This window comes from Girardinichthys multiradiatus, chromosome 15 (genome assembly GCF_021462225.1).
Source record: "Girardinichthys multiradiatus isolate DD_20200921_A chromosome 15, DD_fGirMul_XY1, whole genome shotgun sequence".
In the NCBI taxonomy this organism is placed as follows: Eukaryota; Metazoa; Chordata; class Actinopteri; order Cyprinodontiformes; family Goodeidae; genus Girardinichthys; species Girardinichthys multiradiatus.
The window spans coordinates 15,595,470-15,617,572 of record NC_061808.1 but is presented as its reverse complement, the minus strand read 5'-3'; the positions used below and the strand labels follow the sequence as shown (position 1 = coordinate 15,617,572).

The 22,103-nt window shown below is 38.0% G+C and overlaps 1 protein-coding gene across 6 annotated transcripts in view; it reads right to left on the bottom strand.

Annotated features, from left to right (window-relative positions):
- Positions 1-19,766, bottom strand: part of utrn (utrophin) — a 247,550-nt gene extending 227,784 nt beyond the window's left edge. For 2 of the 6 annotated variants that reach the window (XM_047388068.1, XM_047388075.1), the window contains exons 1-2: positions 19,375-19,763; positions 16,886-17,047 (exon numbers count right to left, since the gene is read on the bottom strand). In XM_047388068.1, coding sequence (XP_047244024.1) covers positions 16,886-16,958 — 73 coding nt within the window. In that variant the 5' untranslated portion in view covers positions 16,959-17,047; positions 19,375-19,763. Of the gene's footprint in view, positions 1-16,885; positions 17,048-19,374 lie in introns of all 6 variants that reach the window. The other 4 variants (XM_047388066.1, XM_047388067.1, XM_047388070.1 and 1 more) reach the window with 3 other exon arrangements.
- Between the last annotated feature and the right edge of the window lie 2,337 nt (positions 19,767-22,103).

Below are 22,103 nucleotides of genomic sequence, written 5' to 3'. Positions count from 1 at the left end.
CCATTACTACATCTAAATCAATGGCAGTATTTCCATGTAAAATGGCTGCTTTGTTGAATTCTTGGCAGTATAAAAACTTTGACTGAACTTTCATACTTCCCTAGAAAATAAAAATACATCCTCATAAGGCACTTGACCATATGATAGAAATAAAATATCAGCCCAGTGAGAAGAAATAAACAGACTGCACAAGCACAGTGAGGCAAGAGCCACAGGTTTGCTGAACAAATATTCAACCTCTGCTGTCCATCAGCATGTTTCAGATAACTGACTTATGTAAACATGTCAGGTTTGGGTGATCAGGACTTTGCATATTAACACAGCTATGTGTGGGAAATACTACTATGAGTTAAGAAGGGATTAGATCATGAAGGGAGATCACAACAAGTCCAAGCATGTTCTTAATATACTGTACTTGTGTGGGCACAGTCTGAATCAGCACTGCTATTTTAAGTTAAATCCCTTGCTTCTTCACATTAATCAAACAAATGCAAAATTTCAAATTGCTTGGCTCTTCCCAATTTGCTGACCAGGAGGTTAAAATACTGACCAAACAGAAAAATATGGTTGACATACAAAAACGGAAGAGAGAGAAAAGTGTTTCTTAATGCTACCAGCTGAGAACACACAGCTGGCTCAGAAAAATTCAAAATACAGCCTTATTTTAACTCCTCCTGACAGGTGGAGAGCCTGTGACCACACAGCAGGTAGACATGGAGGCACTGAGGCGAAAATCAAACAAACCATCAGGGTTTCCAAGACTGAATAACATGGTAAACATGACAGCATATTGCTTATACAAAAAGGGATATTTAAAAGTTTGCTGCACAAATTACAGGGTTGATTTTTTTTATTTATCCAATTCATAATTTATCTGTATTTTTGTTCTTTTTTTAGCTTAAGATATAATGTGAAAATGTATGTGTAGGCACTGACTGGGCACAAGTAGCCAACAGTCTTAAAAACAGATGGGTGGATGAAGAAAATAAATGTTGAAAATAAAGAAAAACCAATATCTGTGTGCCTTCATTTCTCATTCAGCAATGATTTTTACATAGTTTCAACTATGTTCAGTCTCACAGTACCTTTATATATTTACACATCAAACTTACTGAAAAATTTAGCAGTAATGGCCCAAAGTAAGCTCATATGACTTGGACAATTTTCTCCTGACTTCCTACTCCTCACGGGACAAATCCTCATATGAATTTCGGATACTTGACATGATGGGACCCCACTCGGATATAAATGCTAAGTGGGGTACTATATTTGATTAAAAAAAAGTCTAATAGTCAAATTAGGCAATAATTAAGTCAATGTAATTTTTGCTCTAGTTCTGACTAGTCTTCCCATTTGTGTGCATCAGAACTCCATTTTCTCCGACCTGTGTGACCAGAAAACTTTACGTTTCCATGCAGTGGTTGAGTAAAAAAAATGCAACAGTGAATGGAAGCAGTCAAAAGTCTTACTTTTCTGTCAAAATCAGTCTATGTTTTGATAGTGATGACTTGACTATAAGTCAATTCAAGCGGCGCGGCGCTGATGGTGTAGGGGTTAATCGCGCGACCATGTGCAGAGGCTACAGTCCTCGAAGCAGCTGTCCCGGGTTCGAGTCCTGGACCCGGCGACATTTGCTGAATGTCTCCCCCTCTCTCTACCCCTCTTTCCTGTCTGCCTACTGTCAAAATAAATAAATAAAGGCCACTAGTCCCAAAAAAATAACTTTAAAAAAGTCAATTCAAGCTAATGCTACACATGTGGTAGATGAAAATAAAGTTAAAATACAGGTGCAAATTCAGAAAGCAGAAAACCATAATCCAGTTGCAAGCGGTGTTTTAAACAGAGAAATATTTCTTTTGATCTATAAGGTGAAATCCATCCTCTTAACCTATGTATGCAAACTGTTATCTAAATTTCCTGTGTAGGTGAATCATTAGGGAAAGTAAGAATGCTCACTTCATACATTTTGTGTTACCAGTAAGCGGATACTCATCTATTAATTTGTGTGGACAAAACAATCCGTAATCTTAATACAGTAATACTAGTGTACTCTGCAGTTCCAGACGACACATCATCACTCCATATACGGTAGTGCTGATTCTGTTTTATGAAGGCATACATCCTAATACTCTCATTGGGTCAGAGAAGAGGGTTTAAATTTAAATGTCTGCTTTGAAAAACAGCGGAAAGGTCTATTGTGCAATTAACTAAAGTTATGAACAAATTTCAAGTGTGTTGGCTGAGATATGGATTATTCTGTATCTAGATTGACAGGAATGCTTAGAATTCCTATAATTTACCATGCATCCTTCCTCCTCACTGTTGTGGTCACTTGTCTAAGCATGCCCCAGCCAGCGCAGCCTTGTTGACACTCTTCCCTGAAGATGATCCAGGAATTTGTAGGGAAAACACACTGAACGTCCGGAGAGATTAACACGTATCCCTATTTACGATCTTCAAAACGCCCCTGTGGTCCTTGTAGGTGCATGAAATGCTGTCATTAGCGGTGAGTAAACATAGTAAGGCTACAATTCAGTACTGCCAAAGCAAACTGGAAAGTTGTGTACAGACTGGGTAACTCCAGAAGGATGAAGTATAACAAGCAAATTATCAATCAAAGTTGATAAAGAGTTGGGGTAAGAGAGGATATGATAAAACTGTCAGTGTGCATGAATTTAATTTTGACTTACTGATTCAGAGCAGTTAAAAAACCTTAGGAGTTGGTAATGCTTTTCGTCTTTAAAGAAGCAAATGGAACAAACTGACTTCGGAGTATTAAAGTAATGGTGCTTAAAGGATGACTTTAAAAAGGAGATTTCATCTAAAACCAAAAGTGGCATATCCAAAGTGTTTGTTTGAAAATATTGAGGAAATACCAAGCTTTTAAAATGTGTGCATCTGCTGCAATTAACCGCCTTATTCAGCTACTCAAAAGCTTGCAAACGCTTTGATCAGCTCCCAAGCACCACAAGTGTGAATTTGTCACCGATATCTGCAGTTTGAATCTATCATGCATGTGGTACAACTAGCCATCACCAAAACTGTCAAAAGTTCCTACCTCTGAGTCTGAGCCCATGCTCTGCCATCTTTGTCCATAAGTCACCACAGTACTGATGCAGACTAATCAGTAAAAACAAAGAAAAAACACAACCAGAGAGCGTCCAAGAATAGAGTTGGACACTCCTGCCACTTTTGCCACCACTCTCCTCTGCATCAGTCACTCTTTGACCAGAGAGAAGTAAGGATCAGAAGAATGCAGTAGCAGCAAAGAGAGAGCAAGATGGGAGGCAAAGAGGGACACAGTCCATGAAAGGGAAAAAGGGCTCAGGGCTGAGCAGGACAGGACAGAGCAAGCCACATGCGGGAAGTCGTATTCTACAGACAGAGAGAGGATATGCACAGATAAAGCAGAAACTTGGCATTTGCTGCCGTCACGAGCTAAAGACGAAGGACAGAGAAGAGTCTATTGGCACTGATGGGTAAACAATCCCAAACCCATAATGAAAATGGAGATTTTAACTTTCTGATCTGCCTTTGATAGAAATCTAATCACCTGAGGAGTTGAAACAAAACATGTCAAACTAAACTATAACAGAGAGGGCAGTAAGTGAAAGTATTGTTTAGATGTGCAACCATAATATGACACTTACAGCACATTGAAGGTGGTTAAAATGCGTAAGATCAGTGTAATTTGAAAGAAAATGTTGGCACTCCAGTCACTCTAGAGCAGTCTTGGGTGTCTGGATTTAAAATGAACAAATATCAAGATATATGGAGACTTACAAAGACATTTTTCTGGTGACTGGAATGGGATTTTTCCCCTTAATCAGCCCTGATAAATGACCGGCAGAAATGAAAACATCCAATATTTTACTAATCCGTGAATGAGCCATAGTGAGATACTTAAAATAAATCCAGAGGAAGCACAGGGATGCAAAAAGCTACTCAAGACTTTTTATACATGTTGAGACATGTTTGGAGTTAATTAAGGCTGCAAAAGAGTGAAAGAGAGCAAGATTTTAGCATATAACAGGAAGGCTGAAGCGACCATTTAATCTCTATCTGCGTGGAACTAGTTGGATGTGGAAAACCACCTTTAAGTAATAGTACTAATAGCTAATACAGGATGTTAATGACACTTTAAAATGTCATCTCCATAATCTTTTGCCTTAATTTTGTTATTTTTAAAGACAGTAAAACTCTGCTTTACAGTGACTCCTCTAACAGTAACAGTTAGGCCCAGAAATATGTGGACAGTGATGCAGTCTCCATGATTTGGGCTTTGCATGCCACCACATTGGATTTGAAATGAAACAACTACAACGGAATTGAAGTGCAGACTTTAAGATTTAATTCAAGGGGTTGAACAAAAATATATGATTAAACGTGTAGGAATTGTAGCTATTTTTATACAAACGCTCCTCATTTCAGGGGCTCAAAAGCAATTGGACAAATAAACATAACTCTGAGTAAAATGTAACCTTTAAATATTTTGTAGGGAATTCTTTGCAGGCAATGACTGCCTGAAGTCTGCAAACCATGGACATCAAATGCTGGATTTCCTTCTTTGTGATGCTTGGGCAGGCCTTTACTGCAGCTGTCTTCAGTTGTTGCTTGTTTGTGGGTCTTTCTGCCTTAAGTTTAGTCTTGAGCAAGTGAAATGCATGCTCGCTTGGGTTAAGATCTGGTGATTGACTCGGCCATTGCAGAATATTCCACTTCTTTCTCTTAAAAAAAAAATGTTTTGGATCGTTGTCCATCTGTACTGTAGAGTGCCCACCAACCTACGCTGCATTTGGCTGAATCTGAGCAGAAAGCATATCCCTATACACTTCGGAATTCATCCGGTTACTTCGGTCTTTTGTCACATCATCAATAAACACAAGTGACCCAGTGCCATTGGATGGCATGCATGCCCATGCCATCACACTGCCTCAACCATGTTTTACAGAAGATGTGGTGTGCTTTGGATCATGAGCTGTTCCAATTCCTATCGTTCTGGTACAGGTTGATCTTAGTCTCATCTGTCCAAAAAATGCTGCTCCAGAACTGGGCTGGCTTCTTCAGGTGTTTTTTTCTTTTCTGGCCTTTCTACTTTTGAGGCTGATTAATGGCTTGGACCTTGTGGTGAATCCTTTGTATTTACTCTTATGAAGTCTTCTCTTTATGGTAGACTTAAGATACTGATACACCTACTTCCTGGAGAGTGTTCTTCACTTGAGTAGATGTTGTAAAGGGGTTTTTCTTCACCATTGTGATCATCAACCGCTGCTGTCTTCCATGGACGTCCAGCCTTTTTGAGTTCCCAAGCTCACCAGTGCACTCTTTTTCCTCAGAATGTACCAAAATGTTGATTTGGCCATCCTAACATTTCTGCTATCTCTCTGATGGATTTCTTCTTTTTTTCAGCCTCAGGATGGTCTGTTTCACCTCCATTGAGAGCTCCTTTGACCGCATGTTGTGTGTTCACAGCAACAGCTTCCAAATGCAAATGCCACACCTGGAATTAACTCCAGACCTGCCTAATTGATGACAGGTTAACAAGAGAAGAGCCCATGCAGCCTTGTTTTTTTTATTTTTGCAGCCTTCTGAGTCAATTATCAAATTACTTTTGGTCCCCTGAAAAAGAGGCTACGTATTAAAGAGCTATAATTTGTAAACCCTTGCTCCACTTTGAATGTGAATATTCTCAAGTTACAGCCGAGACTGCACTTTAAGCCCATATTGATTATATAATTGTATCCAGAATATGTTTTCATAAACTGCTAAAATAACAAAACCTGTGTCACTGTCCAAATATTTCTGGGCCTACCTGTAAATGGTGTGGCATTATCTCTGCTCCCTAATTAATGACCACTCCCAGCAAGAAAGCTAGAAAAAATCTTTAAGGTTTTAAAAATTGGATTTCGCTCATCAGAGCTTTAAAAATTAGATGCTACTGAAACCAGCATCTGATCAGTGCATCTTTACCAAAAACTGTAACAAAAACTGATTCAGCATCTGAAATCCTACCTCAGGATTACCACTCTTACCACAAAAATACATTTATTTAATGTTTGATTACATGTCTGCCATTGAGGGGCCTGGTATTTTATATCTGAATCCGAATGACAGCCTACTCTCTATATGCTTGATGTAAAACAGCAGCCCAAGAAGAGAGATTTTCACCGCTAAAAATACGAAAAAGCGGCACAATCAAACACCAGTATGAAAACAAACTTACCTAGACTGAAGCTATATTCATGCTTCCCTTTCTTTCTGAAAAAGTGATGCTTTCTCCATGACATCCGCTTACTTAGATTCATGATGGAAATAGACTTTATCTTCGAAAAATAAAAGAATGGAGAACATAAAAAGCAAGAAAGAAATGAAAACAACTAATCCGGAACAGGAAGCCAAGGTGGTGGTAGTGGGAGAGTGAGAGAGTCAAGAAAAAAAAAACAAAGAGGAAGTAGAGGTGAGAAAGAAGTTTATCAAGTACACTGGGTGGGTACATTGGGTGCTGGGCTGACTGGTCTGATTTAACTACACACGTATTCTCCTAAAAATGACAGAAGCATTCGAAAGGAAGCAGGAAAAAAGAACAAGAAACAGCTAGAAATTTGTCAACTTAATCTATAAATGACATAAAAATGAAATGAGTTCTCAAACTCCCTTGTTGCAGCAAACAAACGCCGATAAATATGACGAGAGTGGCTGACATGGCGGCAACAACAGCAACCTTTTCAGCTAATATTTACATGAAAGTAAAACTTGCAACAAGCCAAAAACAGCAGTTACTACAGAAGTATTGCATCTAATAGAGTCACAGCCATGACCTAACATTTGATACTCAGAGCCAGCCAATGAGATGCTGTAGCAGAGCAGGGAACCATTTGCCCATTGATGTTTTCTGTCAATGAGGAGCAACAGGACAAACAGTTCTCCTCCCACCCAGAGAGGGAGAAAATGGAGAGAGAAGCTTGAGGGAAACCCGGGACAGACACAGAGAGAGAACATTTGTTTTTCTGTCTGAAGGAAGACAACTGATTTTCAGAGCATCACTGAATTAAAGGTTCTTCCTATGCATGAGATTTGAAGCATCTGGTCTGGTTACTTCTCAGAAAGTTGAGATGATTTGGGTGAGGTTAAAGTTGACAGTCAAGACTTTAAAGCAACTGTGAGATGCTGCATTCTTCTCTGCTGTTTCCTACACCACAATGCTCTGGGCTTGTTCTTAGCTGTTACCACATCTATTGTACGCATATAACCTGTCTGTCTGTCCCTTCTTAGATGGACTGGGTGGCTTAATAAAGTTTACCAGATCTCACTTAAACACCGACATAAAACATCACACAAACAAACACATTGGCATCGTGTGGTTGTGATTACTTTAGAGTCCCATTTCTTAAAAAATAAAATAAAATTCACAAATTAACTTGACTTTTTTTTTTACTATTCGCTGATTTATATTGAATGTTAAGCAACTTAGATACAGAACTAATTTAACAGTGCCCTGCTTACAAATTTAAATAAAATCTTCTTACTGTGACCTAAATGAGTGTCAGAAAATCATGATTTCTTTTAAAACAAACCTAATAATTCACAAGATCCGGTAGTTAGCTCCTCATTTGGCTCAATGGCCAAACTGATAAGTGATAACAAGAATAGCTACCCCTCCCATATTTCCTATTCGTCAAGAATCACATAGAGGAAACTCAAAAACTATCTGACACAGAAAGATTCAAAGCAGAAACTCTTGATAGCATTGGGCATCATCAATGTTGGTAACAGCTGCTGAAAACTGCTTAATATTAACTGTTCCCATTATTAAGTATGGAGTGTATATTTCTTAATTTTTTGCAAAAGGATATTGATGAAATAGCCATCTTCTACAGTGTAGCGTAAAGGTTAATACATAAAATTTCCACAAGAAACTATTCATGTCCAAAGGAAACTTCCAAAGTATTGTAAGTCTTTTTGTTCACCAATATGCTGTTTAATCTGCCTTTGAGTTGTTGGGCGGGTGGGTGGATTTCCTCTTTAGGATAACACTGAAGCGGCCATTGGCTGGTTACTGATATAAATGTATACAAAGGTTTTAAAAATGTACAGTTCCAAAAGCGCAGAAATTACTCACTGTGTTGTACCTACTGTTTAAAGTGCTTTTAACAAGATGCCAGAAAAAGTGTAGAAATGATCTCTGATTCAGCTGAATTTTGTGTAAATTAATGCAGCATCATCTCTCACTCTTACTGAGGTAACAAAGCTTTTTCTATAATACGTTTGGCAAAGCTACGAGCAGAGCAGTATGTCTAAAGTGCCTGACTGGAGAGTTTATCCAAGCAGACAGCCCAACTAACTAACCAGTCATTATATTCTAAAGGGTATAATATTTGGGGTACGAAACACTTATAAACTACTATTAGATTTAGCAAGAATTTATTTTTTCTTATCATAAGTCTATCAATATCAAAGTAACAATAAAAAAAAGTCCAAACATTGTTAGTAGAAATGTCGGAACGCCTCTTGTTTGTCTGTTTTAACTAACATCATCTGGTATTTTTGCAAAATGTTATCATCTAGTGAGCTTTCAAGTGTCAGTATCTGGTGCAGCTCATTTTCCCAACTCCTGATTTTGTAACATTGGACTTTTACTGGCTATGTACCATACTTTTCCAGGTAAAAAGAAAATGGTGGTGTCTATCTGCATACTGCTATCTTCAAACTGACTAACTTATATTGGACAATTCCCACCCACTTTTACAACCAAAGATTTAAAGTATTTTTCTGGAGTCTACTTATAATTTATAGCAGGGAAACTGGTTTTATGACTCCAAGAATATTATCTACCTATAGGAGGTTCAAAGTTATTTTAGTTCAATCAGAGGTCATAATTCATCTTTTAAAAGAGTCAATTCACCCTGGATCAGAGGCAAAATTTAGAAAAACAGAAATACAAAGCTTTGAAACAATGAGATAGGATTTACTTATATTACATATGAGATTATATTTTTTTGATAACTTTTCTTAGTAATCCATAAAAATACTTGACTAAAAATAAAAATAAACATATTTGTCCTAGTTTAGGTACATCAGTACACAATAGTTTGTTACAGCAGAGTTCTCCCACTAGAATCAAATAATTCTCTCCCTGTTGAAACGATTACATACTGAGAAGATAATGTAATTCAGGCGAGTTGCACAACGGACGTGTCCAAAAGTTGCAGGAAAAGGTGACGCATAATGAGAGAACACTGGTTAGTATGTGCGTAAAACCAGTTTAAAATGGATCATCAGTGCCTTTCCCAGCCTTCTTCTGAAGGCTCTAAATGTCATGTGTGTAGGGTGGAGTACAGTCAGCACAGAGCTTCTCCCATGGACCAGAGAGGCAGGGTCCCACACACAACCACACCCAGGGGAGATGTTATGGCCTGAGCCTCCATTCCCAAATTTTCAGCCAGGATATTTGCAGCGCTAGCTCGAGTCACTCCCCCTTCCCAGGCAGCCAAATCCAGCGACAACCCTGGAGACCAAAGCACACACACAGGCCTCTGTGCTTTTATGCGTGTGTATATATATATATATATATATATTTCTCAAAGTGGAAAACTCTCAGTGGCCTGTAAAAGAAAGAGAGAGTAAACCAGAGAACAAAAAAAAAAAAAAAACCATTAGATCGCTAATAGATTATTTAGTTTCACTTTTTGTTTTTTAAGACTTTGAACTTTTTTCCCCATGGCATAACAATAACAACATTAATCAGTAATCCTGATAGCTCAGCTGCATCAAACAATTATTTCTCAGGAAGTAATGCGAACCAACTCAAGCAGCTGTTGAAAATCTTCTCTGAACGCCCTCTTGCAAGAGCCCAGGGCTAGCATTAGGGAACAGTGACAAGTAGCAGAGCTCGTATGGTGACATATCACACCCTTCAGTTTGGTTAATGCTTACATTCTTGCTTTCTGAGAGACAACAATGCTTCTGACACAACAGCACAGTCCACACCCAGAGATAATGTGGAACCAAATACTCCCGTCTGGAGATCAGCAGAGGAAGATGACAATAAAACATCATACGTCAAACAGGTGCAAACTGTTTAATGAGGGTAAGAGGGAAAAAGGAATACTGTGGAGTACTGTGAAAAATATCCACTGGTCTTTCTTCTGTTTTTGCATTTCTGTCAAAATAATGATTTAGATCAAACAAGTTTTATATCAAACAAAATTAGGATAAATACAAAAAGGACTTTTTTTATTGAGGGTAAAAAAAAAATCTATTAAAATCAACTTGGCGTCATACTAAAAAGTGATTGTCCCCTGCACCTGATAACAGGTCATTCTATTCTTTCCAGCAACAACTACCATCAAGAGATTTAAATATCTCCCAGTCGTGTGCATCACCGTGGAGAAATTTTGGTCCACTTATCTTTGCAGATTGTTTTAGACTCATAATGGGGGGTTCTGGGACCAAGCAGACCAATATGCTGCTGCATAACCCAAGCTTAAGGTCACAAACTGATGGCTGACGTTCTCCTTCAAGATTTTCTGGTAAAGGTCTGAATTCATGGGTCCATCAATTCCAGCCGGTCGTCCAGGTCCTGAAGAAGTAAAACAGCCCCAGACCATCACACTACCACCACCATGTTTGACTGTCGGTGCGATATCCTTGTTCATTTTACACCATGTAACCGGACACACATCATCCAACATCTTCCACTATTGCCCCATGTTTAAATAGATTATTTTAATCAAAAGTCTTCAGTATTAACAAGACATTCTTGGCAAATGTGAGACAGGCTGCTGTGTTAATTTTTTTAAACTCTCTCATAATCATAAACACTGAAATTAACTGAGGAAAGGCTTTAATTGTTGTTCTGGGTTCTTTTCTGACCTCCTAAAGAAATCATCAATGCAATCGTGGAGTAAATCTGGTAGGCTGCCACTGCTGGGAAGGTTCAGACCTGTTCCATGTTTTCTCCATTTGTGGATTAGGATTCTTACTTTAGTTCTTCATTGTCCCAAAGCCTTAGAAATTACTTTTAAACCTTTCCAGACTGATAGATGTCAACAACTTTGCCTCATCTGTTCAATTTTCAGGGGCAAGGGGTGTTGCTTTTCTCTTTTTTCCTACTTCATCCTGTCAGACCGGTTCCATTTCTGTAAATCCTTGATTCTACAGGCCTGGCAGTGTAATGCATGGGTATATAGCTAATGAAATGAACTGCAGATTCTAAGAAAATCTGGAGGAATCTGCTAAATTTGTCTGAAAATACTTTTCACAGCTCTGTATGTGTTTATTTTAAATTATTTATTTTCACATACTCAAAAACGTCTTTGGACATACATTATGATCCTCATAACATAGCTGACCGAAATCAACCTATGAGAGAGTGATGAGCAAATAAAGAAAAGCTACAACAACACAGTAAAACATGAACAAACATCCAGGCAACACACAAGAGGTTGCAAAATAAAAGGATTAGATATTTTTTAAATATTATGTAAAAGGTTGCTAAACAAGAATTCCTGTCACATAGGAAGATAGCTGCCATTTTCTGCACTCTGGAATTAGGAGGGAGAAGGGAAGTGCATGCACAGAATAAACAGGTAGAGCTTCAAGGGGCTCCAAGTTAATCCAAGCAGAACAGTGCGTGTAAGCATTCTTAGCCCTCTGCCTTGTGGAAAACCCCAGTGTAGCAGGTTAACCAAGAACTTTCTGCAAATGAAGTGAAGCAAGGGCAGTCTAAAGTCCAGAAACCAACAAAGCAAATAAATAACATTTACTATGCATGTGTTATTATGGTTCAAGTTAGATTTGGAGGTTGACAGCCAGTTGGCTTTTCTCAGATCAGACAAGCATACAGAAAAATAAAAAAGTTGCATGGTTTTTTCTGCTGACAATCTTCAGCAGAATTCAACTACATTTACAAAAACCCTCTGTGACAACTCTTGGTGCTTTGTTTTTTAAACGAAATAAACTTTCAGGTGAATTAGCCAAGTTGGCAACAAGAAGGAGAAGTTGCAAGGAAATCTGCAGCATGTAGTGCAGAAGTCAATAGTACGTACATTTCAGAGATGAAGCTACATGTAGGTCAGTTGCTGATTGGTGGAAAGTATGGTTGAACTAGATAGGATCCATCCACATTTATCAAAAGGATGACAAACACTAAAAGACAAAGACTCCACAGATAAAATGACCAACACATGCACCACAAGACAGTGTGAGATTCAGTCCATCAAAAAGCAAATGTTTGTTTCTTGTTACTACAGTTATTTTCAGTGGGAGAGCAGAAAGACAGAATTACATGGATCCAACAAATGACAACTGGCAGGTAAGTTTTCTCAAACTGACTTCCTGAAAGACACACACCACTTTAAACACACATTTTAAGGCATACGTTTGTAGTTTTAGTGAAAATAGCTGGTGTCAGCCTTTCAAACTTATTTTTGAACGGCTATTTGTTGGACCTGAAATGTCCTGAACAAGTCCACTGATGACCGTTATCCCATCTGTGAAGATATTCCTCTACCTGCCCATCAATCACTTCTTACAGTTAATGTGTAAGCTGCACGTAGCCTGCACATCTATCTCACAAAGGAGCTCCCTGGATGAAAGCCACAACCCAACTTCATTTAGATACAGAATACATTTTCATTACCAGCAATTAGAGACTTTAAGGTATGTAAAGTAGTAGGATCTGAAAACGTGAAGTGTGAGAACGTATAGCTCAAATAATCTCTGAATGATAAAACCGAAAATCTAATATAATTGACATATTGTCATGCGACAGCCGTGTGCAACTGAAGTGAATACATTAACTTTTTATTTTGTTTTCCACATAAAATAATTCTAAAAGATTTTCATGCCGATATTTTCAGCCCCCCGTACCAACTGGTGCTGCAAATACAGCTGTTATGTTTGGTGGGTTTGTCACTACCGGCTTTGCACATATGGACATTGAAATTTGTGTGACTAGGGTTAACCCTAATTAGGTTAACTCTAATCACCCCAATCCCACACCAACTGGATTTAGCTCTGGATGTTAACTGGGCCAGCCTATTGCTTGAATATGTATAAATCTAAAAACCAGTGGTGGCCACACTTTTGGCCAGACGGGCCAAATTTGCCGAGTTCAGAGTACTAATGGGCCAGTTTTGTTTTTATATATATATATATATTTATATACAAAAAATAATAAACAAATGTTCTGATTTTTTTATTTTTACCTGTTCAACAATAAATTAAAGCATGCAATATCTTACTGAAACAAACAACAGAGTTTGCTTTTCATGTTTTGCATCTACATTGATTTACAGATTAATTTTCTACAAAAATATGTTTCCTAATTTTGCATTGTTTTGTGTATTCTCATCCACTAGAAGAAACTGGGGCATTCTTTCTTTAAAAATATTGCTGTATTTTGCCATTTTAATCAACTGATGAGCCCAACTCTTTATTTTAGTAAATGCTGCTGGATATTTTTGCTCTCGCTTTCTATTGACTTCAAATGAAAACAAAATAAGAGCAAAAACATGACTAATAAAAGACTAAACCATTCTATTGTAGCTCTGGCTGCGTGTATAGCTAAGCAGTACTGCTAGAAAGTGAACGTTTGCTACAGTCTTAAGTCTTTTGAAACCTCTAACAGGTATTCTCACACCATTACTATATGTTTCCCTATATCCATCTTCCCGCCATCTCTGAACACCTTCAAATTCATGCACAAGTTATATTCCTATAAAACATAAATACAAAACTCACTAGGTAACGTGACCAAATGTGGAAATGTTCAAGGATTATGATTATTTTGCAATGCACTATATCTATAGTCTCACTAACTACATGCAGATTAAAAAAGAAACATCAGGAGCAAAGAAATTTGGTTGCCTCAATATAAACGCACAATTCTGTTTCAGAGCACTCCAGCAATGGTATAAACTAAATGATTAACAATACTTTTAGTTGCCATGGTGACCTGAAACTTTGTAAGAAAAGCCTTGTGGTCTGCAGACTGGAGCTGTAAATTACAAACTCCTCAAGGAGTATCGGCTCAGTGGAATTCCTGGCAGGGATTCTGAAGGCGCATCAAGGCTGGGCGGTTGAGGAAAGCTGGCACACGGATTTTTCTTCTTCTTCTCCCCCAGTATGTTTAATGGCTGAGAGAGATCGCAAAGTGAAGCAAGTACAGGGGATGGATTCCAGGAAAATGCAATGAGTAAAAGCTGTAATTTTGTTTTAAACCAGGATAAAGTTTTCTACAGCTAACAAAATCAAATTGATCTAAAAATAATCTCGTACCTTAAGTGAATGCTGTTCTGGGTAATAATTGTACATAATACAGAACAGATTTTGCCAAAAGAGCTCTCCGTTTTGTGCTTTGTCAGCTCTGGTGGTCCATTCAGCTGTGTACAAGATAGGCTTGTCATAACTCTTATATAACCCTGACACTTTGAGCCATTTGTAATGATTTATTGATGTCAACACATCAATCTGTCCACTTAACTTTCCATCCATCTTCTGTCACCTATCCAGAACCAGGTTGTAGGGACAACAAGACAACAGCCTCAGCAGAGATCCACAGACCTCCCTTATTGGCAGCCAACTCTTTTAGCTCATTCAGAGGAGTCTGAATCATTCCCAAGCCATCCATATGACAGAATCTCTCTAGCGAGTCCAGAGTCTGAACCGAGGCCTCTTCCCAGTAAAGCATGTCCAAAACACATCCCACTTGTCAAAGCAATATTCCTTGTTTTTATAATAAATGTTTGGATGAAACTATATTTTACTATTTAGTATGAGATTCTCATGATATTATAACCTTGAGTAAAACTACCACAATTTCAGTGTATTTATACAGATTTAAAACAAATGTATACTAAGATCTAATTGCTTTTATTTTAAATAGAAAAAAAACCATTTTGACCATGACAGCTATGATAATGTTATGTGTAATATTTATTTGAAGTTCACTTAATTTAGCAATGGTTTTGAATTAAACATGCTTTTTGCACAGAATATTGTAGCTTTTGCCATTCTGCTCCAGATAAAGTAACACAAGAACACAAGCTGATATTAGCTAGTTAATTAAGCTGGTTAAGTCTGGCTATCTGCTTGGATATGGACTGCAGTGACAGACAAGTGGCTCATTGCTTCCCAAAAACAATTTTCCAACAGCATTACTTTAACTAGAGTAATGGGAAGTGCTCCTTTAGTTTGCACACCATGACTGTCCCAGTTTTTGACCTACAGAATTTTTTTCTAAACAACCATATATTTCTTTCTTAGAAGCAAGGGAAAATTGTAGGAGCCTTCTTTCATCCAGCTGACCAGCAGTGCATGACAGTAAGTGGGGGCAGGGTGGTGCAGCTGTACTATATGCTCCATACAGCTAGATAAAAGACTTGTCAGTCTGGGAATGTCTCTGGCATATCATTAAAGGGACATTTCGGCAGGTTTGAAACCTTAACCGTTTAAAACCTTGGCATAACCTGAACCTGATAACAGGCCTGTGCCTACCAACATATAATATTTTAATACTATTAAAAGAATGACAACAGACACCATTGTTTCCTGAGCAATCCATGCACATAAACCAATGAAATCTGGAATCTGGACAGACAACTTCCCACTTGCAAAAATCACGCATAGGCATCCAGCCTTAATCCTGTGTTTCTTCTGTCTTAACATCTACTATTTATCAGCTGCAAAGTTGGTGACAATCTCCAGCAGTCAATTTGTGAGAGGCAGGGTATACAACAGACAGGTCACCAGTACATCACTGAAACAACCACCAACTCAGACCTTGGTTCATTTTAGAGCCATCATGTAACCTCACATGCATGTTTTGGGACAGTGGGTGGAAGCTGGAGTACCAAGAGAAAACCCACATAAACACATGGAGAACATACAAACTCAAACTTGATTCGAACTCAGATCCTTCTTGATAGCAGGGAACATCACTAACAATAGTTGAGCCCAAAAGCTAAGTTTAAATCTGTATATGAATTGGCTTAATGCAACTTGTAAAAAGAAGTGAATCCAAAGTTTCAAGCTTCTGCATGTACCTTGTGCAACTTTATTTGCCTGAAACACATGTGTTTGCATGGTGTGTTAGCACCATCTATAATAGCTGAAAGAAGAGCTCAAATACCTAGCACTGGCATTTAAGGTAAGGGCCCAGTACACATGTTTTAAATGCATGCATTTTCATGAATGCTAGACACGTTCTGTACAGAAGAATGAGTGCTTCTCAGTCAATTATCTTGCACCACCGCCTCCGTTACTTATGAGAAACATAAGATATTATATCTTTGAAGGACACATTATTTATCCACTGGGAATTGCTGTAAATAATCTTAAATCGCCCAACATGATCAGCTAAAGCGCTCCTCCCACCGGAACAACAACTTGTTTGTGCATTGCCCTTTCTCTTTTTGTTAGGGTGGTGTCTAAAAAAGATAAACCTATGGAATGAAAACATTGACAGACAAAGAGATCATTGGGTGTGGCTCTCTAAACCCATCCCTGCATTCTTTTCTACACTTTTCTCCGCTGCCATTGGTCACCTTTTTTTTTGTTGCTTTCTCTCTTTCTTTCCGTGAACTCGGTACAGTCAACTGTCTCCAGCTCTCTTTACGCTTGTGTCGCTCGCTTTGCCCCCGTCTCTTTTTCCTTGCCTCCATGGGAACTGAGGTTAACCATGCACAACAGGATTTCTGGCTCTGTCAGGGTTTCCTTTCGGTCAATACCCTCGAGCATGTACAACAGAATGTAACCTTATTCTATGAGGGGATGTGTACCTAAGGAGGCCTGAAAGCTCTGTCAGAATTTGCACTTGCACATGTGCTTACAGGCTATCCATGCAGGGTGCACTATAAGAGAAGCCGCTTTTTAGAAAACATACCAGATCTCCACTTGATGATTTCGTTAAACTCTTCATTGACTCCTCCTTCTGCAGTGTCCCCAAGCAACGCCATTGTAGATTAATAATCCAATGCTAGCACAGGTTAAAATTATGTGGTACACCTCAAAGCCTCTTTGGAAACGAACAGCTCTTCCTCTGCCCCTGCAAGACAAAAAAATGGTCTCAGACAGTTTCTACAGGTGCTCAAGTCTGACTGATATATTTAATTATTTTTATTCTGATGGTTTAATGTTATAAAACATGGCAGCCTTTGTTCCATTTAAAGTGTTATTTTTAGTGTATTTCTGTGTTAAAGACCAACAGAAAGAAGTGAACACATGCAAAAAGGAGGGACACATGCCAACTTATCAAATAAAACCCTGAAAAGTGTGATGTATATTTGTATTGAGCTCCTCTAAGTAAGTCAGTACTTTGTAGAACCACACTTTGCTGTTTGTTTGGACTATGTCTCTAACAACTTTGCACATCTAGAGACCAAAATGTTTAGGCATTCCTTTTGCACAAAAGATCAAAACTGTCAGATTAAATGAGATTGTTATCATTGATTTTATATTCTTGACAGTTTCTCAGTTTTATCTAGGTCTGGACTCTGACTGGGCAATTCTGACACATGAATATGCTTAAATGTTTACCATTCCATTAAGGCTCAAGTGTGTGTTTTGGGTTGTTATCTTTTACAAGCAAACCAATGTTTTTCTTCCATGATTACCCTGTATTTGGCTCAATCCACCTTCAAACCAACTCTTACCAGCTTCCCTGTCTATGTTAAAAAAATGCCTCCCCACAGCACAATGCTGCCACCACCATGTTTCACAATATAGAGGGTGTTTGTGGTCGATACAAAGTGTTAGTTTTACACCTTTTATGCATGCAGGCCACAAGGGTACATTTTGGTTCCATCCAAATGAATGTTTTTCCTACATGTTTGGTAGCTATTGATGTTTGATAGATATTGGTAAATTGCAGAAAGCATCCCCCAGAGTTACTATGGGCCTCTTGGCAACTTCTCCAGATTGTCAGTTTAGGTGTACAGTTTCCATTGTCTCATGATGGATTGAACATAACTTTACCACCTTAAACGTCTATTCAATTTTATCCTTGACCTGCTAGTGTGTTTCTTGGTCTTCATGATGCTGTTTGTTCTCTAACAAACCCTGAGCCCTTCATAGATCACATACTGAGATTAAAGTACACACAGGTCGATTCATTTTACTAATTAGGTTACTTCTGAAGGCATTTCATAGAGAGGTATCAGAGTAAAAGGGGCTGAATACAAATGCAGGCCACACTTTTTTGGATTTCTGACACTTTTGAAAACTTCTTATTTTTTCCTTCTACTTCACATTTACTTGATATTCTGTGTAATTTTATTACACAAAACCCCAGTAAAACAATGGTGATGGTTATAGTGCGACAAAATTTTAAAAACATTTTTTAAAGGGGAGTGAAAACTTTTGCAAGGTACTGTACCATGATCTTGTGGGTTTTTGCAAACCAAACCAAAATTCTTGAAAAAATAAATAAATAAATAAATAAATAAAAAGACTTTCACCTTTAAATAAGGGTGCACAAAGTTGAAGCTTGTTTTGTTTATTTAACAACCACTATTCACATTTTGCCTTTGGTCACCACATAGCTTTGATTTGCCACCAATAAACTCCATTCGTAGTTTCATCTGATGTTCAATTCTGACAAAATTATCTGATTTAGTTTTCTACATAAAACTGAAACACAATAATGCATAATCTGTTGCCATGTTGCAAAATGAAACTAAGCATGCGATTTTATGAGGATGTTTTAAATTTACAAACAGGATATGAAATAGCCTTCCCCATGCTGAAAATGCCACTTGGGTTTGGTGGTTAAGTTTTCTATCCACTCCCAGAACATTTGGAGGACAGTTTCTGCGCATAGTGAGTCAAAGTTCTCAGATGATGATGTAAATCCCCCAAAATAGCTGTATAAACAAGAAAAAAGGCAGCACTATCTTTATTTGTGTCTTTAAAATTTCAGTTCCTCTCTGTGAGAGAGGGGTAGTTGTGGCGACCAAAGCAAAGCAAAACAAAACAAGAGAGATACAATCTGTCTGCGCTCTTTTAAAATGTTAATGTATCAAGACTGAAAAGTGCAGAAGATTATTTGGGGTTGAAATGGGTTATGACTGGCACGCTACTTTTAATTAAGTCGTTTTAGGACGCTGCCAAGTTCTGCAACACAAACACAGTCAGAGTGGCCTAGTTGGAGTTAATGTTTCATCTCTAAGGCATGACTGCAGCCACTTCAATTAAACTGCAGCGTGCACACCAAAACCCCCAAGATAAATCATTTCATGGTTTTGTTTTTGGAAAATATTTTATCCTCGCCCACCCCCCACGAGAAAACCAACGGCGATAATGTTCTTCAAGGTGTTATAAGGATCAAAAGAAACAAACCCGAAACGGTTTATAAATATAAATGTACAAACTCACCTCCACCGTCTGTCACAGGGGTCAGGAAACGCGTCCCCACAAAACAACTTCAAAATGTGTACACAAACAAGGCCAGGTGTGACAAAGTTGGCTCCGAGAACAAAAGTTCAAACAGTTTAAGGCATTTTCCACAAGGCACGGATCACCTTCCGTATCAAAGCTTGAGTATAAGTTCAGATAAAGTGAGGAGACCCTTCCTGAAGAGCATCCAGCCTCCACGACGTGCTCCCTTGAAAAAAAGGGGTCCAGGAGACGCCTCTTTGCAATTCAATGCCGAGCAAAGCACATTTGCTGTCTTAATAGTTTACAACTTGCTGTGTCCCGAAAGCTGAAGGGTGGTTACACATTTCACGCGTGAACACGGCGGTGCAGGTCCTACAACTTTGTTCCTGTTGCTTTTTTTTTTTTTGACTCTTTTTCTCTATTGCTCACATTGGCGTAAAATTAGCCAAAAATACATGCGCACAACGGAAATGCAGGAATCTGCCCATCAGAATAAAACAAGTAGTTGTTTGTGTTGCACATGCTGTTACGGACTATTCATTGTATTCATACATTCGTTTATTGTTGTGTAAAGATAGGTATATAATTACCCCTGGTTTAAATTGCATCTAAGAGAAAGTCCAGTTTGGGTAAAAAGTAGACCTTTATTTTATAGGCCTGAACCGGAAGTAGAGGATGTGCTATGGCTAACTTGACAGCTGTCCCGGGGTCTTCCCTCTGCCTGTAAAAGTTTTCTTGACGCGGAGATGGAAACATGGCGCGGTGACCGTCACGTGATGTAACACCACCAAAACCCGGCCGCTCCCACCATAAAAAAAATGACATTTTATTGTTATCAAAGAAAAAGCGTATGTATATCAGAACCAATCGTATAACTAAATGTATAACTAAATACATTTTTATATATGAAATAATTTACATTAAATGTATGATCATTTTTAAAATATAAACTCAATTAAAAGTGTAAATAATTCATTAGATATTACATTTACGATATAGTAAAATGGTGTTCTATTATATCATTATTTCTATACTCTGTTGCAGCACATAATGAATTTACCTGTTTGCCTTACCCATTAAATTCAGACTGAAGCGGGCGCCATCAAGAAGGGACCCGTTTTTTGTTGTTATTTCGTTTTTTATAGTTGTATTTTATATTTCTCAATGCTCTAGCTTAAGACAGGAAAATTAATCAATTAATATATTAATTCATTCATTCGTTCATATTAATATGCTTTCTTTCTTCCCTTCATAATGTCTCATTTTGGAAAAGATCGCACACTTAGGTAAGAATTTAGGAGATTTACTTTTATTTAAAATCATGGTTGATCCCACATTTTGCAGGTGTTCAAAAACATGTTCTCACAAATCTAATAATTTCTGTTATATGGGTTCTTGAAAACATAAACATACGGGCTTTTGAGTTGTTTTAAAATCCCAATAACCTTATTTTTTAAGATCAACCATAGCAACACAGCTGAGTAAAACTCAAAAAATTCAGCTAAAGCTCTTGATTTTGGTGTGCTACTCCAAAATTCACATACCTGCAGCCGCTGAGATGTGGCCCCCTCCAAATTCTGCTTCTCTCAGCTGAGAATATCCAGGTGACTGTGTTGTCCTGTGTTAGCTGGTGTTGTGAAGGCAATGTATTTGATTTTTTTATGTTCTGCAGAGCAGGAACCTGCTGAAAAACAGTATCTGTACTAAGTCAGGCCCAATTATTTAATCTTTTTCTCTCTTAAAAATCGAAATAAAGAAATATTAGTGACCATCATGTGGCAATCCCTTACAAAACCCTCTGGAATCCCCCTGATCAGGCCTTACACTTTTATGTAGAAGGTGAATGATCATCTGCAGTTAAACTGGGGTCTATTTATCAAGTCATAATGACAGTTTTAAGTCATTCATACTTGTTGGATTTTGACAGATTTGGCACTGTGTACAAGCAAAGCAAGAGAGCTTTTGTGATTTATAACTTGTTAATAAAATACAAATAATGTTTCTTTAAATTTCACTTTAGAAGTCAAACAAACAGGGGGCCCAGTTAGAAAACATTTGTGAGGCTTCAGAGATGCAGAGATGTTGATCTTCCATTTTAACCCTTTATCCTTCTCAGTCCTTATCTCAGTCGTCATGGCACCTTTTTGTGGATGCTCCATCACTTAGCTCAAAGCAGAAGCCCATGTTTACAAATTCATGCACTTGTGAACCTCCAACACCTATCAGGTAACAGCATATTTGTTCAGCAATGAATGCAAAGACAAGGACATATGTGAATGCTCACTGATGAGTTCAAGGACATATATGCAATGATTAAAATATGACAATCAAGCTATTTAAGTCAACTTTTAGTCATAACCTTCCTCTGTAATTTGTCACAAACCTTTACATGCTTGATTTTTAGAGGTTCAATGTTAATGGTCACTGTGTGATATTATTTTAAAAGGTCCACCTTACATAAATCCCTCTTTGCACGAATGACTCTTGAACTTAGGTAAGTTACGTGCAACTACTTCCAGCGTGAAAGTAGTGAAACCTTCATGTTGTTCATGCATCAAGAATTCCCAAAAATGCCCAGTAAGGTCTTATTACAGGGGTTTCTGTTATGCGTGTAGGCCTCCGACAGGTCCAGGTCGAAAACCACAAGGTCTTAGAGCGCCCTCTTCTGTCTGAATGGCGCACCAACCAAAACACGCACTCCCAAAAAAATAAATAGGTTTGTTTTT